This window comes from Actinia tenebrosa, unplaced genomic scaffold, assembly GCF_029948245.1.
Source record: "Actinia tenebrosa isolate PJP-AT-01 unplaced genomic scaffold, QUT_ActTen_1.0 PGA_scaffold1__47_contigs__length_23844297, whole genome shotgun sequence".
NCBI lineage: Eukaryota > Metazoa > Cnidaria > Anthozoa > Actiniaria > Actiniidae > Actinia > Actinia tenebrosa.
Window position 1 is genome coordinate 14,902,355 of NW_028292578.1, and position 19,740 is coordinate 14,922,094.

The following is a 19,740-nucleotide window of genomic DNA, read 5'->3' on the forward strand; positions in this document are numbered from 1 at the left end:
AAGAAATGAAAATAAGAAAAAAAGGAGTTTAAAACAAAAATCGAAATAAAGCTTTTTTTGCGCACGGGATTTTACTTTGAAGTTGGAAAATCTTTCACAACGAAGAGCAGTCCTGGATACTAGTCCCTCGCTGTGACTGGCTAGGATTAGGGGGGAGGGGGAGGGGGAGAGGGAGGGGAAGGGGAGAGGGAGGGGAGGGGGTTAAAAGCAATCCACTACACGTTTGGCTAGAAGCGATTTTATTGAAAGATAAGAATTTTTTACAAAAATAGTGAATTAATGACTAACAGTGCTGTCATAGATCTAGGCTGTTCAACTCTTGGAGTTTTAATGATTGGTCGAGATCTAGTCTTTACAATAATCAAATGAAATACAATTTATCTATCTAATGATAGTAATGGTCTGTCATGTCCAACCATCCCTACCAAGTTAACCAATCCTTTTTTCTTGTTTCTCAATTTTTTGAAATCAGCTGAAAAAATCTCAAACTTTTTGTCAGTCTGCAACGATGGGCAAGTACTGTCACACAATGACATCCTCTAACAATAAACTAAATTTCTTATTTTCCTTTTCCGCATTGTGTTATTCCCTTGAGTATTATTCCTTTGTGTAAGAAATTCATTCAATTTTCTGAATCGTATATTCAAGGGAATGACATGTGGTCTAAACGGGAAACACTAGGTACTGTCCTCAAAACAAATAGGGTGTATTTTTAAGTTTTTCAAAAAAGTTTTATTCAACCAGTAATGGGAAACCTATACAGATTCCATAGATGATAATTTTGATGTTATTTGTGATCCATGGAACTGGGTAATGCTGTCATGGAAATAATTGAATCCATCCTCATTGCAGGGGAGAGGAAAGGTGAGTATATTTCATGGAACCCCACTATCATCATACTATAATTAACATGCTAATCATACAGAAATAAACTCATTGTTATCGCCCCATTAAGAATGTTTAATGCCAACTACTTTATGCATTGTGTAGTTTCAGAAAATATCCATACTCCCACCATGGAGGGAATTTGTAAAAGGAAGCCCCTACCTCAAGGAACTTCGTCCATACAAACTCTGTAATTTTGTTCTTTCTCTGACTCCCCTCCCCTACAGAATTTCCAATTTCCTCCATGGGTGGGGCATGGATATTTTCTGGAACTATGCAATAAGTAAATATAGAAAGTAAGTTCAAAGTGTAGATATATACAAATGAAAAATATAGATCAATGTTTGGGTCAAAAGAAGCCAAAAAAAAAAAAACGTTTTATTTTTTCGTTTTTGTTTTTTCTTCTTTTGGAATCAATAATTAAAAAAAACTTAATAGAAAAGTAAGAAAAGCAAAGATAAAAAAGTTTGTGCAGCAATAAAGGATAATGCAATCTAACAACATTTCAGATCACATTTACTTCCCTTGAGTATTATATCTCTTTTTCAGGTAATGCTTTATAAAACAAATTATTATGAATGAAAAATGTTTTATTTTTGCGATGATGATATGGTTTGAAATAGGAAACAAAGGAGAAAAGGTTCTGGATTGCCGAAGCAAGAAAGCACAAAAATCCCTTGAGCTCAAAATAAAAAAAACTAAATGTCACTTTTTATGATTATCTATCAAAACAATTTATCAAAATCCTTTTATTGCTACCAGCTTATCAACTAAGGTCGTGACAGGTGTACCGCAGTAGACTACTGTCTATCAAAACATTGGTAGAGTACATAAAAGTACATGAGAACCTACCCCAACAATTTATCTGATTGATGTTATACACCAAACCAAACTATGACGGCCAATTTAGATAACTAATATTGCTCTGAACTGACTGGCCTCTCATACACGTGAAAACATTTTTGTTTCCACGTGAACTCAAGGCTTGTCAGTCCATAACAATAGTCATTCAAATTAGTCATCATATTTTGATTTGGTGTACTCTAATGCTGATTTTTGCTGTTTCAAATTTTGTCTTGATTAATGATTAGAGTGGCAAACAATAATTGATATGGGTCTTTTGGATAGATTCCAGGAAAGTTTTGCACAAACTGACTATCTTTTCTAATCTTACAATAAAAACTATGTGCACACAGAGCAGGCTTTAAGTGATTGTAAAAATAGACAAGCCATGTGCTGCAACACTATTATTCTCAATCAAATAAAACCTGCTCTTGATAAAACACTTTATCATTTAGTCCTATATTAAATTAACATATAAAAATCACATAAAATATTTAAGTTAAAAAAGTATACCTTGTGGACTATAGTATAAGTAAAATTTTAGTGCAGCTCAGGGTGGTGCGCAATGAAAAATAATTGTACAGCGATTAAAAGTTACTGTATGTTACCAATCTCTCTACAAGCTGTTACCATGGCTACTGGTATTACTACTTGATTTGACTCTATTGGAAAAATACAGAAAATTCAGTAATAGCACAATGATACGATTCCAATGTTAGTCTACAATAAGAATAAACCATGGAATAAATTTTGCTGCAAGAGGAAAAATATGACATTGATATGAATGGGATTGGCATTGATTCCCCTTAAATTGGCCTCATTCTTTTTGAACACATGATAAATAATGGTCCCTCAAAAAACAAAACAAAACAAAAAAACAAAAAAAAGAAGAAAAAAAAAAAACCTGGTAAAACCTATATTGAAGATGTGAATTTCTGAGATAAGAGTATATAAATGTATAATTTTACTGAATTGGAAACTGGCTTATGCAATACTTTGACGGTTGTGGTCTATATCCATGAGGATTTCTTAGAACTTACCACATTAATTTTATGTTAGTCTCCTAAGATGCAACGTCTCTGTAGCTTGGCTCTGTTGCTACTAGGTAATCCTCTAGTACAGACTGAAGGTATTCAAATGTCGGTCGATCAAGTTCATTTTTATTCCAACAAGATATCATAATTTCATATAATGGATCTGTTGCATTGGGTGGTTTTGGCATTCTGTAACCCCGCTCTACTTGGGCCAGTACCTCGGCATTAGTCATCCCTGGGTAAGGTATTCGACCATAAGTTACCAGCTCTGTCAAAAGCACGCCGAAGGACCAGACATCAGATTTGATGGTGAAGCGATTGTAGAGAGCAGCTTCTGGTGCTGTCCACTTAATCGGGAACTTGGCTCCTTGATGTGGATTATACTCATCATCTTCTATCAGCCTCGCCAAGCCGAAATCAGCAACTTTACAGATATTACCGTCGCCAACAAGAATATTACGAGCAGCAAGATCTCTGTGGATGTAGTTCATCTTTTCCAGGTATGCCATACCAGCAGCGATCTGTGCAGCCATGTCGATGAGGGCAGGTAACTGGAGGTGTTGCCCTTCACCTTTTACTAAGTAATCCAGTAAACTGCCATGCTTCATTAACTCTGTTACAATGTATATTGGTTCTTCTTGGGTGCAGACGGCATATAACTGCAAACATATTTTCGTTAGATGTTAAATAGGATAAAGTAATGAAAATTAATAATGTTAATAAGCCCTTTTTCAGAGCTGATATATTTGTATCATAAAATGGAGACTTCACAGAATACAATTAAAGTCTGACTACATCAACCAAGGCTAACAAAACAAATCTTAAATCAAATTCACAAATCACAATATTAACGCTGCATAACAGATGAATTCGTGAATTCTGGGTTTTAAACTGTTTCTTGTTCACTTCTGATCATACACGCACTCATATAAAGTAATATATATGACTTTTAAGAAGAAAATAGGTAAATTTGTACAGATTCTAACGTTTAAAAATACTCAATCGTGATTAGCTATTTTGTATGAAAATTTGTCGGGTTGGCCTTGGTTGGTGTAGTCGCACTATAACACCCAAATTAAGAGAATGCAAGGATATACTGTAATGCCAGATGCTCTATAGTGGTACTGTTGCATGGCTAGTTACCCTAATTAACTCACAATGGTAGCCTTCTACCAACATTTTCAATCATATTACAAACACATCATGTGTGGTAAAACATCTTTGACAATGAATTCGTTTGCTAATCTTCTTTCTGTACCCTTCTTTCTGCGTAACACTTGATGTAACGTGCTCTTTGACATTAATTCAGAAGTATACTGCAATTCTCAGTCAAACTTGACCAACTAGACCTTCATCACAAATGAAAATTGAGTTTGGGCGGACGTGAATCAAAAAGGTTTCTATCATTTTGATTGGTTTCTACCCCAGGACTGGTTTAAATACTCACATGAACAAATGCAAATGTGTAAAAACCGTTGCCCTTACCTCATGCTTCTCGTTGATGTAAATTTCTCAATAATGAATATATTTTCTCAAAAATGTCACAGGATTCTGGTTACAAATCTCAAACACTTGACTGCAAAGCTATCACTATGACTATGATTTGAGTTTCTTCAAGATCAGATAAGTCAGTATCGATAGCTTTGCAGTTAAGCATTTGAAATCCAGAGTCAGAATCCTTAGACACGTTTAAGAAACCCTTTTGATTGACGTCCACCAAAACTCAATTTTTCGCTTGTGATTTAGGTCTCAGTTGGTCAAGTGTAACTGGAAATCACAGCAAGATATCAGACATGCACTGAAGCTTATAAAAAGTTAATTATAAAATTTTTGTTACTATATTATACTATAAGCGCATCTCAAATACTTTCTTATTTATATCATTATAATAAATTAAAAATCAATGAACACATTAAATAGTCATATATTTATAATGCACATTTAAGTTAAAATATGTTAGGGCATTCAAATAAAACAAGACTTCTACAATAAATATTCGTGTATTTTTGAAAAAACAAATGTTTTGAAATTCATTGACAAGTATGTCAAAGCGTTATTAAGTTTGTGACATTTAATAAACAGCTCATTATAAAACTTATTTCACAAACCTGAATCAGATTTGCATGCCGTAATTTCTTCATAATCTGTGCCTCAGTCAAGAAAGCTTGCGGTGACATGGTCCCAACTCGTAATGTCTTGATAGCAACAGGAGTGGTGTTGTTCCAAACACCAGACCAAACTTCTCCAAACTGACCCTGTCCAAGCTTTCGCTCCAATCGAAGAGATTCTCTTGGAATCTCCCAGGCATCTTTAGTATTATGTGACAAACCTGAAGTGATAGGTTTTTCGCCTGGGCATGGTTGTGAAAGCATACAACATAATCCATCGGCATCAGTAATGTAATGCTCTACAAGTTCTATCAAAGTACTGAATGGTGCTCGAGTAGTTATGTAATATCCACCAGAATCTAGCTTGCGTATTCGGTAGTGCTTGACATTATCACCATCTCGGACTGACAGTGAATAATTCCCAGGTTGCGTCTCAGAATCACGAATCAAGAAAGTTCCTTTAGGATTCCCGGGAGCAAGTAATTTTTTCTCTGCATCAACTCGTTTTATTTTCCCGAAAAACCAACTAGAGAAAAATAAAATGAGGATTTAATCACCAACAAAATGACAATTCCACCCCATTGTTATCATAAAATTTATGACATAATTTAATTATGGATGCTAATTTACTCACAAATTGTTTCAAAAGGAAAAAATATATAAAATACAAAAATATATTAACTTTGGTATATTTTAAAAATTGATCCTAATTTTGTCTTCAATATTAATAACGATTAGATATGACAGGTTAAATGTCAAAATCAAAAATAAAAATTAATTATCAAAATGAACTACCAAATGAAATTGTATTAAGTAAATAATAAGGACTTTTATAAACTTTAAAAGTAAGAAACTAAAACTGCAATTGCTCAAAAGTAAGCACCACAAAGTGAGATCGAAATAACGGCGAAGTTACCACAATCTTCATACAATAGTCTTTTATAAGACGACTTTCACTTTGAAGGATTTGACACAAGACAATTAGTACTAGTATTCCATTACAAAGATTCTCAAAAATCAAAGTTCAAAATCTCAAAAATGCGGTTACAAGTAATTGAAGGGGTATATTTTAGAATCCTCTGTAAAACATGCTTCCTAATATTTTTTAGGACAAATTTTAGGACGATTTTTAAGCCCGGAAGTAGCAAGAACGAATGCATTCTTTAGTCAATATTATTTGTGCTTGAAGTATTCGCCAGCGAATCGAAACCATACTAATAAATAAAACAAGATCTCAAAAAAAACTTGCTAAATCTCAACAAAATCCATAAGTGTGGTTCTCCATAGGGTTTAGTTTTTATTTACGGTACTCAAGCGATTAAATTTTCCAATAACATAGTACGAATTCGAAATCAGATATGATAAAAAGTGTAGAAAGTGAAAAGTTTCAACGTCAAACGATCATCTTGTTTTGAATGCCAAAATTTTTAAACTGATCTAAAACGCTTGAGCTAAAATCTGTGTTATACAAAGCACCGGAATTAATAAATAGTAAAAAGCTAATATTTATATTTCTAAATTAAGATTAAAACCTTGGTTGTTTAAGGACTTGCGAAATAGTCGAATGTGCACGAATGTGTATGCCGAAAGTGGAGCGTGAGTTCAAAGTTTCATAATAACATAAAAGCGGAAACCATATTTCTTTGAAGTCTACTTACTCCTGAGATTTAATACTCTGCTCTTGAGCAACATAGTTGCTAGGAATATAACCTTCTCTTTGAGTAGTTAGCGACCTAGCAAGCCACCAATCTCCATCAGTGTTATCAACAACTTGAAGGCGCTCGCCTTTTCTGAAGCTCAAGTCTTCGTTCGTTCGCGCGTCATAATCGTAAAGAGCCACATAAATATTCGTTGCTTTTTGCTGTTGCATCATTCCTGGGAAGGATGATGGCTGCATTATTCCTGAACTGGACTGAAAGTGCATTCCGTTAGTTCGGTTCGCTGTATTTGGACCTTGATTGTAGCCTCCAATTGAAGGGTTGTAGCCACCGCCACCGTCAACGACTTGACCGCCAGGCTTCTGCTGGTCCGGCTCTCTTTTTGTCTCGTATTTAGCACGTGGCTTCCCGCAGCAGCAACCCATGGCTGCTTTAAAGGTAAGACCTCACCTTGAAGGTCTTTATTTGAGTTATTATTGTGGTTGAAAGGGTCTCTAGACACTCGAAAATAAGGCTAAAAGATCGACAAGAAGAGAGTTTGAGGGAGGAGGAAGCAGTATCGGGAGGGACTGAACACCATTCCCTCATTCCGACAAAGTACGCGGAGAGATTGGGTATCAGAAAATTACCTACTTCTGTATAACATAATTAGAACAAAGCAATTTATTGGATAACAATAAACATTACATTGAATAACAACCTTTTTAATTGTAAGTTTTTTAAGCCATTGGTGTTGACTTCTACGCATTGACAAAGGTTTTAGTCATCACCAAAATCATTTCTATGAAGACAATTAATTTTTTACTAATATAAGCCTAAATCATTACGTTTTTATCTTAACCAATAGGAATAACGTTTCTAAGTAGGTTGTACGTTAATTATTTGCCGCTTGAGCGTCAGCCGCGGTGAGCTTGGGGATCAAGTTGATTAATCTCGCTTTAAGTGAAAGCTCAATATAACAATCAAACTGATTGGATATTGCAGATTGAGTTATTTCCATGGTTAATGTCATACTGTAACTCTAAACTTTTAGCCAATAAGAGGCCTACTTTAAGGAAAGTTTTGCAGGGACTGTGGGCTCAGCGCAATCCCGGAAGGTGTTCGAACAGAAAGTCAAACATCAAATAACGAAGGAATGAAGGAAATCTTTCGGGACTAATTCTTAAATTCTACCCAGTAATAAGGCTTTATTCTTGAATCACAACACTACAAGACTCATGGGGAAGTGCTTGTCGAAGAAGAGTAGCGCAGTCCCAAAAGAAGACAGCGGAAACGAAAACAAACCCATCGATGAGAATGAAATTATTGTGGAAAGTAAGCGTTACACTCCAAATCCTCAACCCGTTCAACTACCTATTCCTCCAGAACCAGAACCTCCTTCTCCAAAGACAGCTATGTACTTAGCTTTGTACGACTACGACGAGAGGACACACGAAGATCTGAGTTTTAAAAAAGGCGAAATCCTCGAAGTGAATGTTGAAGATTTAGGAGCAGATTGGTGGCGGGCGAAGTCGAAAGAAACCGGAGCTGAAGGTTTCATTCCAAGCAATTATGTGGCTCCGATGGCAACCTTAGAAGCTGAGGCGTAAGTTTAATAAGAATTCAAACCAATACAAAACAAAACCCCTCTTAAACAAACACTACATCGAGCAATACAAGGATGAGTTTGGGACGCCGTCATTAAACACAACGGCAATCATTCGCATCAAATATTACTGTCTTTCATTTTTCTCTTGTATTTTCCAAATATTCTACCGTCTACAAGTAAAAATCCTACGAAAGGAAAGCTACTTTGCAATTCATTTCTATTAATAGTTGATTTACGCGGTAACTGGTCTCAAGTTTGATAGATAATTAGCTGTGATTTCGATAAAATGTAAGTTTATTCACAAGAGGATAAAGATCCACAACCCGGAAATGTCGTTCCTCCAAGTTGCACAATATCCTCTCTCGTTCCAGCTATCTTACTAAAAGAAATATTTCACTTCGAAATTTATTATTCTCAGCCAATATTTTCTTGGCAGGATCTCAGCTGAAAGTACGCTGAAACGTTCGATGGAAGGAAGATCCAATTTTGTCAATGCAAACTTTATTTGTTGCTGATTTGAAAATTTGATATTAAAAATAAGACTGGTTTCTGCAGATCAAATTATTTAATGAAACTAAAGATTAAGTATTTGTTATTGTCAAACAAAGGGTCATTGTTGTTCCATAATCTACTTACAGTCTGTAATACTGTTGGCTGAAAGAAGTAAAAGAATCTTGGTCATCCAAATTCCATTTCACATTTACTTGCAAATTATTCTTATGTCGAATATTGTATAGGGTTTTGACTCAAAATGGCTCAAAATATTAGTTTTCACACTAACTGCAATCTAAAGCCAAGTAGAATATTTATTCAATTGGTTTTAAATGTTCATTTGCATGTTATGTTATTGCAGCTAATATTGCTAGTATTCATAAGATTTCTCATTAGCCTCCTTTGATGATCATCATGTCATGTAGATGCATATAAAAAGCCTGAAATATATTCTTGTGATGTTTGCAGTTGGTACTATGGTGTGATTAAGCGACCAGAAGCAGAAAAAATCCTGCTTGCCGAACAAAATGAAGACGGCGCCTTCTTAATAAGAGACAGCAGCAAAGGATTGTTTGCCTTGTCCATGCGAGATGGTAACCAGATTAAGCATTATCGTATCCGTAAGAGTGATGATGGAGGGTTCTTCATAGCTCGTGCTAATGTGTTTAGTACTCTGAATGAACTAGTGGATCACTATCATGAAAAGTCTGATGGACTTTGTGGCTTGCTCAAGAAACCATGCGAAAGGGTAAGTTGGGGAAAGTAGTGAAAAGGGCTTTAAAATGTTATAGATTTCTGTAAAGATTTTTTAAAGACATGATAAATTAGCCAAACAAATCTCTTTGTATAAAAAGCTGGCGATAAAACAATAAAATTTTCATTAAGAATGATTTTAATGTTACAATCAAATAATTGTTAGTGGATCGTTTTAATTCTAGATAATATTCAAGATATATATGTGTACAATGTATTCGTTTATCCAGTGAAGATAAGCTTATAAACAAAGCTAGTTAACAACATTTCCTTTCAAGGATTAGTTTTGTAGGGGAGGGGGTGGCAAAATCACCAAAGTTGGTATATATTCTTTCCTGTCAAATTGGTTTTGTACAAATTAATAATTAGATGTTGGAAGAGGGGTTGGCTAAAGTGAAGCAGATCGTAAATTATACACACTTGTAATCATAACAAATGATATTGATATTTGTTGACATTGAAATCTTTAGATTGAGAAACCACAAACTATGGGTCTTTCATACAACACAGCCGACCAGTGGGAGATAGCAAGGGAATCACTTCAATTGACAAAAAGACTTGGAGCTGGAAACTTTGGAGAGGTATGGCAAGGTATTTGGAATGAGACTACTCCTGTTGCAGTTAAGACACTCAAAGAGGGAACGATGAGGCCAGAAGCCTTCCTTGCCGAAGCTGAAATCATGAAAAAACTCATCCACCAACGGCTTGTTCAGCTATATGCTGTTTGCTCACGAGATGAGCCAATTTACATTGTCACCGAGCTGATGCCCAAAGGAGCTCTTTTGGAGTACCTTCGCAGTGATGATGGGCGAGCTCTTCAGATAAATATCCTCATTGACATGGGAGCACAGATAGCTGAGGGTATGGCCTTCCTTGAGAAATATGGCTATGTTCACAGAGATCTTGCTGCAAGGAACATTCTTGTTGGTAATAACAATAATGTGAAGGTTGCTGACTTTGGTCTCTCTCGACTGATCGACGAGGATATCTACTGTGCTCAAGAGGGTGCCAAATTCCCTATCAAGTGGACAGCTCCAGAGGCCTGCCTAAAAGGACAGTTTTCTATCAAGTCAGACGTTTGGTCATTTGGAATTCTTCTCACAGAGCTTGTGACTTATGGACGAATACCATACCCAGGAATGGCCAATAGAGAGGTCAGATTTAAAAAAAAAAGAAATCACATGATCTGGAGTAAAATTCAGAATTTATAAGTACGAGTGATGTTTTGAAAGCTTTCAAAATTGGATGAGCCTTTAGGCAAGTCCAATTTGAGAACTTTCAAAACATCATGAGTATCTATAAATTCTGAATTGTACAAGAAGATTGTATGATTCTTTGTTTATAATACACATTTTAGACTCTACAGAGTACAATTTGGGATTTAATTGTACTCCTCTTGTCCAATCAGAATTGAGTAATTTCGTTGAGTGTATCATAATAAATTTGATGATCTGTTATATATACACATCTTTTGTGTCCAATTTGGCATTGAGTGTTGATGGAGGCTGTACATGGGTGTAACCCTTATAATGTGACACATACAAAAGGGATCAGAGAAAGTGTCCTTATACTAAAAGCTGGGTGAATTAGGTAATACATGCATAAAGAAAGTATATAAATATTTTATAAATGTTTTGCAGCCAGTAATCCCCATAAGGTGCTCTTCCATGAAGTTTGTTCTACACCCACTAACACTGTTGATGTTGGCTACTTGTTGAGTTTTACGTAGGAAGAGAAATGGGAGTACCTGTGGAGAAAACCCTCTTGGCAAGCAAGAGAACTACACATCAAACAAACTAAACTCACACGTGTATGCACTTCAGTTGAAAATGAAATCTGCCAATGGAGGCTTGAACTTCTCATTGGTTGGTGGGAGACTGTACTATAAGCTGCTGCAAGCTTTCGGCTAAACGTATTGAATAAATAATTGTTGATTTTATTGACATTTGATTTGTTCAATCTTTCTTTGTTTTAGGTTGTTGAACAAGTTGAACGTGGTTACCGAATGCCAAGACCTGCCAACTGCCCAGAAAGGCTTTACGATATCATGAAAGATTGTTGGAAAAAGGATGAAATGGCTCGACCAACCTTTGAGACTCTACAATGGCAACTTGAGGAGTTCTTCCAGTCTGACCCAACACAGTACAAAGAATTGGACCAATCTTAAATCAGGGTTGAGATATAAATGTATCCTTATATTTGGGTTATTTTATCCTTGTTAGGATCAAATATTTTAAATAACGAATGGAGGAAGAAAACGTTGTATTATTTCAATGCAAATGGTTTGTTATAAATACACTCATCAAGCTCACTCTAGATAGATGCAGGGAAAAGGTTAGTAACAAACTAATACCAGTAATCAAAATTAAGCAATTTTACATACTATATAATGAAAATAAATTAAGCACTTTTCAAATCATTCATATTCACCAGTATCGTACTGAGAATATAATTTTTCATCATTTAATTATTACATTTGATGTAATAATTAAAAAATAGCTAATTGGTTCTAAAGGTTGACAAGCTGATCAGATCAACGAATAAATGAATCTTTGAGATACGGTGCTCAATACTGGAGTTTTCGCGCATAGCAAAACTATAGTTTATCATGTGCGGAAACTCCAGCCTCGGCTAGGAACTATTATTCGTGGTCACTGAATTGAACTGTAAAATGGAGTATTATTCACAATACCAAAATAATTTTACATCCATATTATAATGATGTGACACATGATAAGCAAAAATGTTCTCAAGGTTGGATTTTTGGCATCTGCCAATCAAATCTTTTGAGGTACAACTTTGTAATTTGATTGGTTTTGTATGGTCACATGGTTATGAGATGGGTGGAGTGAATTTTTTTCAGCATTGTTATAGACTATTAATTAATATACATATATTTTAATATTTTGTTTAGCATTATGATGTAGAATTAGATCTTTAATTATTTCCACGTCAATTATTTGTCACGTTTTTGGACTATTACAATGGCCTGTATGCTAAGTCTAGCTCGGCCATACAATCTATACAATATTGGTAATAGATAGCTAAATTGTGCATAGTTGCATCATGACTACCATATTGTTGAACATTCATGACAAATAAACAATAGAGATTTTCACCTTTGAGAAATGAATTCTCTTTTAATACAATATTCTAAAACTTTGGAGTTTCCTAGCTTGTCATGAAAGCCTTCCGTACAAGATAGTTTTATATCATTTACAAAAATAAATTGGGTCATTACTAAAGTACTGTTATTGGTATTGATACCAAAAGTCATTTAATGAATACTTGAAAAATGATATGTTACTAATGAATGGGCAATATATTTTTACCAAAAATTAACATACTTTGTACAAAATCCTTTGCTGATGCGATGACAAAATTGTTATTGCTAGAAGCTTGCATGTGTAAATCAAATTCTAATATGAATAATATTTTATACTTTTTGTAGTAAAAAAGCAAGTAATTATTATGCAATTCTATTAGAGTGCTTTTCATAAACCCGTGAAACAAAATTTAGCTATTAACTCATATTAATGCATATTAATGTGTAATAGTGGTTATTAGTGACACAACTAAATATAACAGTGAAAGTTTATTGACTGTATTTTTATTGCTTCGTTGTTTAAAGTCTAATGGGTAATAACTTGTGCTAGTTTGTATTGATGATTATTACGCTAACATTTATTTCACGGGTTTATGAAAATCACTCGTGAATAATATTGCAAGTAATACAGATAATATTTAGAAAGGCAAACCAATGCAAAATGGAAAGAATGTACGCACTTGGAAATTATCATACTCTTTTTATAAATTATCTGGAAGTTATGCATGTAGCCAAAAGAAGGCAACTACATGCAATGCAGCTGTTGTTGTTACTGTTGACAACCTTCCATAATGTTGGTCACTCATGAAAAGCAAATCATTTGTTCCAACTAATTTAATTTTAACAAATGTTACCATTGGTTAATTGAACATTCAGTCAACATTTGTATCAATTCTAAAGCTATATGATATATCATTGTATGTATATATACATATATGTATATATATATATATACACTCGATTGCAGAAACGTTGTAGTATACATTTATACAAATACCTAATGAGATGCATATTGCAATTTTACTTTTTTAATCCTCAAAACCAATTGATTTATGATCTGTAGGAGGTAAAACACGAGAATAAAATATTTTGACATTCATTGAATGAAACAAATAATCAATAAAGCGAGTTTTCTGTTTTGCATATCATTAAATATACTGAATAAATTAGGTATTTGTATAAATGTTTACTACAACCTTTCTGCAATCAAGTGTGTGTGTATATATATATATATATATATATATATATATATATATATACATACACCTAACCAAAAAAATTCTGCAACTTTACATATATATATATATATCTTTTGTTTTTCTATTGTTTCATCTCTCGAGAATAAAAGACTAAAGTTACAGAATTTTTTTGGTTAAGTGTATATATATATATATACAATTATATTCATGGGCAAATGATTGTTTTACATGGTTATCTAACTATATGTTTTTATAGATATTCATTGAATTTTTATTGGTTTAATAAAAGGCCCAGTTGTACAAAGCCTGGATAGTGCTATCCAGCGGAGAATTCCTTATCCAGTGGATACGTTGATGCTGTAATCCAAAACATTATTTTATCCAGTGGATAAGATTAATCCAATGTTTAGCACTATCCAGGCTTCGTACCACAGGACCCAGATGATTAGTTTAGATTTGAGATTATAAAAATATGTTTAAACAAGCCAGTGTTGTTGTTAATTTTAAAATCTATAACTAATTTCCATTGGTTCATGAAATGTGGCTGACTATTCTTCTAGTCAAGAAGGATATATATATGGAGTGGGAAATGGACTGCCTTCTCTCCAATCTCTTCTGTCATTCTAGTTCCCTTTTTTCATTTGTGACAGCATTGGAGTAGTTTTTGTCTGAATACTGTAAAAATTTCACTGAGTGTATAGATGTGGGTGCAATAAATATGACATTGCCATGCCGAAGCATCCTGCTTGAATTTCCCACCACAGAGTTAATTGTGTGGCATAATTGGTTCTGCAATAATATGCTTCCAATTGATTGCCATTTCATTACAAAGTGACTATCATACAAAAAAATACTCTCTGTACCGCCACAACTACCAAAACATTATTGTGCACCACTATACTTTTCTAAATTGCTTAGCACCAATATTGTCATTTTTCTACACCTCACAAAACACTTTTGATAAGAATTACAGGTAGTTGTGGTAAATGGTGATCATGCAAATATGGCCTAATAGGGTTTTCCTGATAGTTTTGAACATGTTCTGTGTATACACTTATTTCAATAAAGTTAGTCACCTGAAAAGCTATAAAGCTGAGGCCTACAAAGATTATGGGTAGATTCATTTTACACGTTCAACCGCTTGATAACTGTTCATGGACTTGCGAATCTTTTACCGGTTACAGTCTCATCTCTTCTGAGCATCATCGAGCTGCAGTTTGTATTAAAAAAGCTTTGTATATATATGCTTTTTTGATATGAAAAGTTTCCCATGATGCTCAGTGATCTCAGCTTTCTAGGTTTTTGGTGACTAACTTTATTGAAATAAGTGTATGAGTTGAACACATTAGCAATTCAGATTACGAGGCATTTATGATAGAGTATTGTAGTTTGGGGAATTAGCTACATTTGTTAGTTATCAAATTAATCACTTGAAGTAAAATATTTTTGTACTAAATTTTAGAATGTAAATAAAATGGATTTATTGAAAGTTGCATTTGTCATCAATACAATTTATTTTCACTTCACATGCGTTACATCTGCATTATATACAACACTCAACTCACTTGTAGATTTTTATGGAGGGAGGAAAACCAGAGAACCTGGAGAAAAACCCTCATTGCAAGGGAGGGAAAAACACATCAAATAAACTCAAACCTAGAACCCAGGGCTCAAACCCAGACTAGACCACAGCAAGAGGTAAACCACTACACTAACCCTTATGTACTAGAGTGCAAACAATTAATCTGTGAAACACTAAACTAAATAGTACAAAATAGTGCTAATTAAACAATAGAAAACAATGAATTTGAATGAAATTGTGCTCTTTAGTATTACTAAAGTTTCACAGATTTACTGTGGTCACTCTAGTTATATAATATTACCCACAAAAAAGAAAAAGGAAAAAAAAAAACTGCTGGAGTGAAAGGCAATAAAATGATAGGGTAGGTCATTTGATGATCCAAGCAAAACTGGAATGATATGTATCTTATCATTTATAATGCACTTCGTAATTACAAAGTATTATGCAAACAAAACATAGAAAGGTATTGAGACATCCAGTGTTATTTGTAGTAAAGAATACTTTGAACACCTTGATTATTACTTGGGCTACAGATGCTAGCCCAAGTCTAGGTTTTCTATCAAGCTATCGTCGACATCGAGGCGTCTGCCAGGAGAACAAGGCAAGTGTGAAAATGAGGCAACACACAAATTGAAATCATCCCACCCAATTTTTCTCTTTCCTTCCTTTTTCCAGGCTACAGGTGTAAGTGATTTGTGTAAATGCTTTGTCTTGAGCTGGAGAAAACACACCATTGTGCATTCTAATTCATATTTGGTGGTATGTCTATAACCCTGAAATGAGCTATTGCCTACCTCCTTTGGCTTCCAAATCTTTTTTTAAATAGGAGCATATGTTCATGACATCTGCTTCTTAAGCTTCAATATTTGTACGAGCACTTACCAACAAGTAATCCATAAAAAAAACAATCATGATATAGTGACGATATTTTAATATAACGAATGTGTATTAAAAAGCAATGTCCTTATTATAATCATCAGATCCTGGTAACCATGATACAATGTGAAGTAAAACTGATCTTTGAATTCTGAAGCGAGTTGTTTATAATACTAGCAATGTTCCTGGCAACAAGACAGAAAAGCTTTAAAATTATAAAGATGTTTTCTTATTCACCAGCCACACCCCAATCCTATTGTGTAATGCGGTAGTTATCCTCAATAACGTCCTGGTACAGGTCTATTTTCAAGAACAGAGACCTGTCCCGGGGAGATTCATATCAAATCAATATGAAATCGCAATCAATTGTTCCTAAATCACGGATTGGGGCTGGTTAACAAACAAATAGGCAAGGGCATTCTTAAAAATAAAGGCCTCGGACTTTACTTTTAAGAATGCGCTCACCCTAATGTTTGATCCTTTACTTAATCACGCCAACTTCATTTTGATATTGTGCAAAAAAGTTGGCTAGTAGGCTAGGCAAAGTTATTCAACTGGTTATTGATAAATATCATTCATTGCCACTGTGGTTGATATAAAAACAATGTTGGCTAACTAGGTTAAAACTTAAGACAACAAAAAGACATCCAGAAAAATTGAGTACTAGAATTTCGAATTTTTATGCAGCGCACACGACTTAAATTATATTTCGTAAAGAATATCTTAGATTTCAACACTATTCTATACGAAAAGAATGGGAATGTTCTGGAACTTTACACGAGAGAGACTTTAGAAGTTTTCAGAAGGATGTTAGGATTTATGTACAAAGAACCCTAATTCTATCTAAAATATTTACATCTGTAATAACTAAAAATAATTAGGAACAAAATACAAATTCTATACACTTTGAAGCAAATAAAACAATTTCTCAGACTTTTAATATAAATAATGTTGCTACAATAACTTTAGTGCGAAGTTTGTTCTTAATCCTTATACTCAGCATAATTTGTAGTATCCATAGCAAAGAAATCTTCGAGCCGCCATTGAAGTGTTTCAAATGTTGGTCTTTCCTCTGCATTTTGTTTCCAGCAATCCAGCATAATTTGGTAAAGCTGTCCTGGACAATTGACAGGGCACGGCATGCGATATGCCCTCTCAACTTGTGCTAAAACCTCAGCATTACCCATTCCTGGGTAAGGAATACGTCCATAGGTAACTAATTCTGACAAAAGAATGCCAAATGCCCAGACATCGGATTTGATAGTAAATTTATTGTACAGCGCTGCTTCTGGTGCCGTCCACTTGATAGGGAACTTAGCACCAGCCCTAGCGGTATACTCTCCCTCATCAATCAGTCTTGACAGTCCAAAGTCGGCTATTTTTACGATATTTTTATCACCTACTAGAATGTTTCTAGCCGCCAAATCCCGGTGGATATAGTTGTTGATTTCAAGATATGCCATACCAGCGGCAATCTGTGCTCCCATGTCGATAAGTTGAGGTAGTTGTAATGCTCTTCCAGGTCCTTTTAAGTAATCAAGTAAACTACCCCCTTCCATTAGTTCAGTAACAATATAAATAGGCTCCTCTTTTGTACAAACAGCATATAACTGGACCAGCTTAGGATGTCTAAGTCTTTTCATAATCTGTGCCTCAGCAAGGAAAGCTGATGGAGACATTGTCCCTGTTCGTAGTGTCTTTACAGCCACGGGAGTCGTGTTGTTCCAAAGCCCCTCCCAAACTTCTCCAAACTGACCCTGGCCAAGTTTGGAGATCAGACGTATGGACTCTCTTGGAATTTCCCATTGATCCTTGGTGTTATAAGATAGATCAGGGATGGTGGGTAATTCAATTGCTGGGCATGGATCCTTCAGTCGAATAACAAGACCATCAGCATCTTTTTGATAGTGTTCAACCAGTTCTCCCAGTGTTTGGAACTGAGACCGATGTGCTATGAAAAATCCACCACTATCAAGAGTACGAATTCTATAATGTTTAATGTTATCACCATCTCGTATTGACATAGAATAATCTCCTGGTTTGCTCTCGCTCTCACGAATAAGGAAAGCACCACTCTCTCCATGCATCAACAACATTTTCTCAGCATCAACTCGTCGGATTGGTCCAAAATACCAGCTGAAACCAAAAGAAAATTTCATTAGAAACAGAAAATTTAATTAAACTGTAATGTATTCATACGTTTTTCAAGATGATGCTTTATTTATTATACATGAGAAAGCAAAAATGACTCGTTTGATTGTGTGCATCTAAATTACTGGCTAGAAAAGGATGCTAAGTAAATAAATTGTTCCTAAATTCAACACCTTTCTTTGAACTTCAACATCAGCTTCATATCAGATAGAAACAGATATTCGTGGAATTTCTTGTCATGAAAGGAAATGCCAAACAATGAGATCAGAAATGCCCTTATGCACCCGGAAAACAAGTTCTGGACACGTTCGAAGCCTTTTTCGCACTTATATTGACGTTCATTACTTGAAATATATCACGTAAAAAGTGGTCTAGAATTTAAGCTAATCACAAATAGTCAAAAAATCTCACGGTTAATACACAGTAATCAGTCTGATAGGAAGACGTCAAAAGCCTCCAAGTGAGAAGTTCAAAGAATCAAATAAACATCTAATGCAAATATCCCCACTAATCCAACCACATATGTCTGTCTCCTGTCAAGAACGTTTGACAACCGAGTTTGAAAATGGCGATAAGTGTATTTTCAATCAAAATACAGCGTCCTAAACCTGACAGATATAATATTCAAAACCCGTAGCTCATCAAAACTACGCGTTGAAAGATTTCTCGTGCCACAAGTGTGTCTCATTCCAATCAAACTCTCGATGGGAATGTTTAATTTTTAAAATATATTTTTTTGCGTTTAACTTACTCTTCTCTTCTTAGGGATGTTTGAGGAGCAACATAATTACTCGGAATATAACCAACTCCATTAGAAACTAAAGATCTTGCTTGCCACCAATCTCCACCATCTGTATCGTTAACTACTTCTAATTTATCTCCCTTCTTGAAGCTCAAATCTTCGGCAGTTCTCGCTTCATAATCGTACAAAGCAATAAAAACTTTTCGTTCTGGTGGAGGAAGACTGGTCGGTACTGGGGGTACAACTTCGAATCTTTTTCTATCTTTTCCTTCTTCTCTGCTATTTATCTCGTCTCGGGGTTGATTTTGGACATCGTCTAGCTTAATAACTGGCTTCCTTTTCTGTAATTCTCTTCTCCTCGTGCTCTGAATGCAGCCCATGATGTAAAGAAAGAAAGGCTTCACACTAAACAAACGCTACGTTTGGCTTGGTATACAAGTCATCTTCCTTCAATCCCAATGTCCAACAAAGACCAGTAAATTCAGTCCGTGATTTAAACCAGAAAGTCTCCAAGACACCCAAATTACGATAACTTATCTATCTACCTTTCAAATGTGAAACAGAAAATCTATAAAAGGCTAAAGGATTTATCCCCGTCAAGCTTATTTGCAGAGCTTTGAAGAAACCTTTCACTTTATTCTCAGCGCTCGAATAATTTTGTCACTGAGGCGTCACCCATGACGTAACTAGTCCGAGATAATTCCGACGATACCACGGAAAGGC

General features: G+C 34.8%; 3 protein-coding genes across 3 annotated transcripts; 1 reads left to right on the top strand and 2 right to left on the bottom strand.

Moving 5' to 3' along the window:
• Nucleotides 1–222: 222 nt before the first annotated feature.
• LOC116293579 (tyrosine-protein kinase STK) lies at nucleotides 223–7,108 on the bottom strand. The gene is made up of 4 exons (XM_031701023.2): nucleotides 6,529–7,108; nucleotides 4,871–5,396; nucleotides 2,769–3,421; nucleotides 223–2,390 (listed from the first exon to the last, which is right to left on the bottom strand). The coding sequence occupies exons 1-3, from the start codon at nucleotides 6,951–6,953 to the stop codon at nucleotides 2,792–2,794; spliced, it is 1,581 nt and encodes a 526-aa protein (XP_031556883.2). The 5' UTR covers nucleotides 6,954–7,108; the 3' UTR covers nucleotides 223–2,390; nucleotides 2,769–2,791.
• A 486-nt stretch (nucleotides 7,109–7,594) lies between these two features.
• On the top strand, nucleotides 7,595–15,155 carry LOC116293580 (tyrosine-protein kinase Src42A). Its single transcript, XM_031701024.2, has 4 exons — nucleotides 7,595–8,113; nucleotides 9,077–9,356; nucleotides 9,832–10,515; nucleotides 11,337–15,155. The coding sequence occupies exons 1-4, from the start codon at nucleotides 7,746–7,748 to the stop codon at nucleotides 11,526–11,528; spliced, it is 1,524 nt and encodes a 507-aa protein (XP_031556884.1). The 5' UTR covers nucleotides 7,595–7,745; the 3' UTR covers nucleotides 11,529–15,155.
• A 1,007-nt stretch (nucleotides 15,156–16,162) lies between these two features.
• Nucleotides 16,163–19,675, bottom strand: LOC116293581 (tyrosine-protein kinase Src42A). Its single transcript, XM_031701025.2, has 2 exons — nucleotides 19,027–19,675; nucleotides 16,163–18,260 (listed from the first exon to the last, which is right to left on the bottom strand). Exons 1-2 carry the CDS (start codon nucleotides 19,395–19,397, stop codon nucleotides 17,108–17,110), a joined length of 1,524 nt encoding a protein of 507 aa, XP_031556885.1. The 5' UTR covers nucleotides 19,398–19,675; the 3' UTR covers nucleotides 16,163–17,107.
• Between the last annotated feature and the right edge of the window lie 65 nt (nucleotides 19,676–19,740).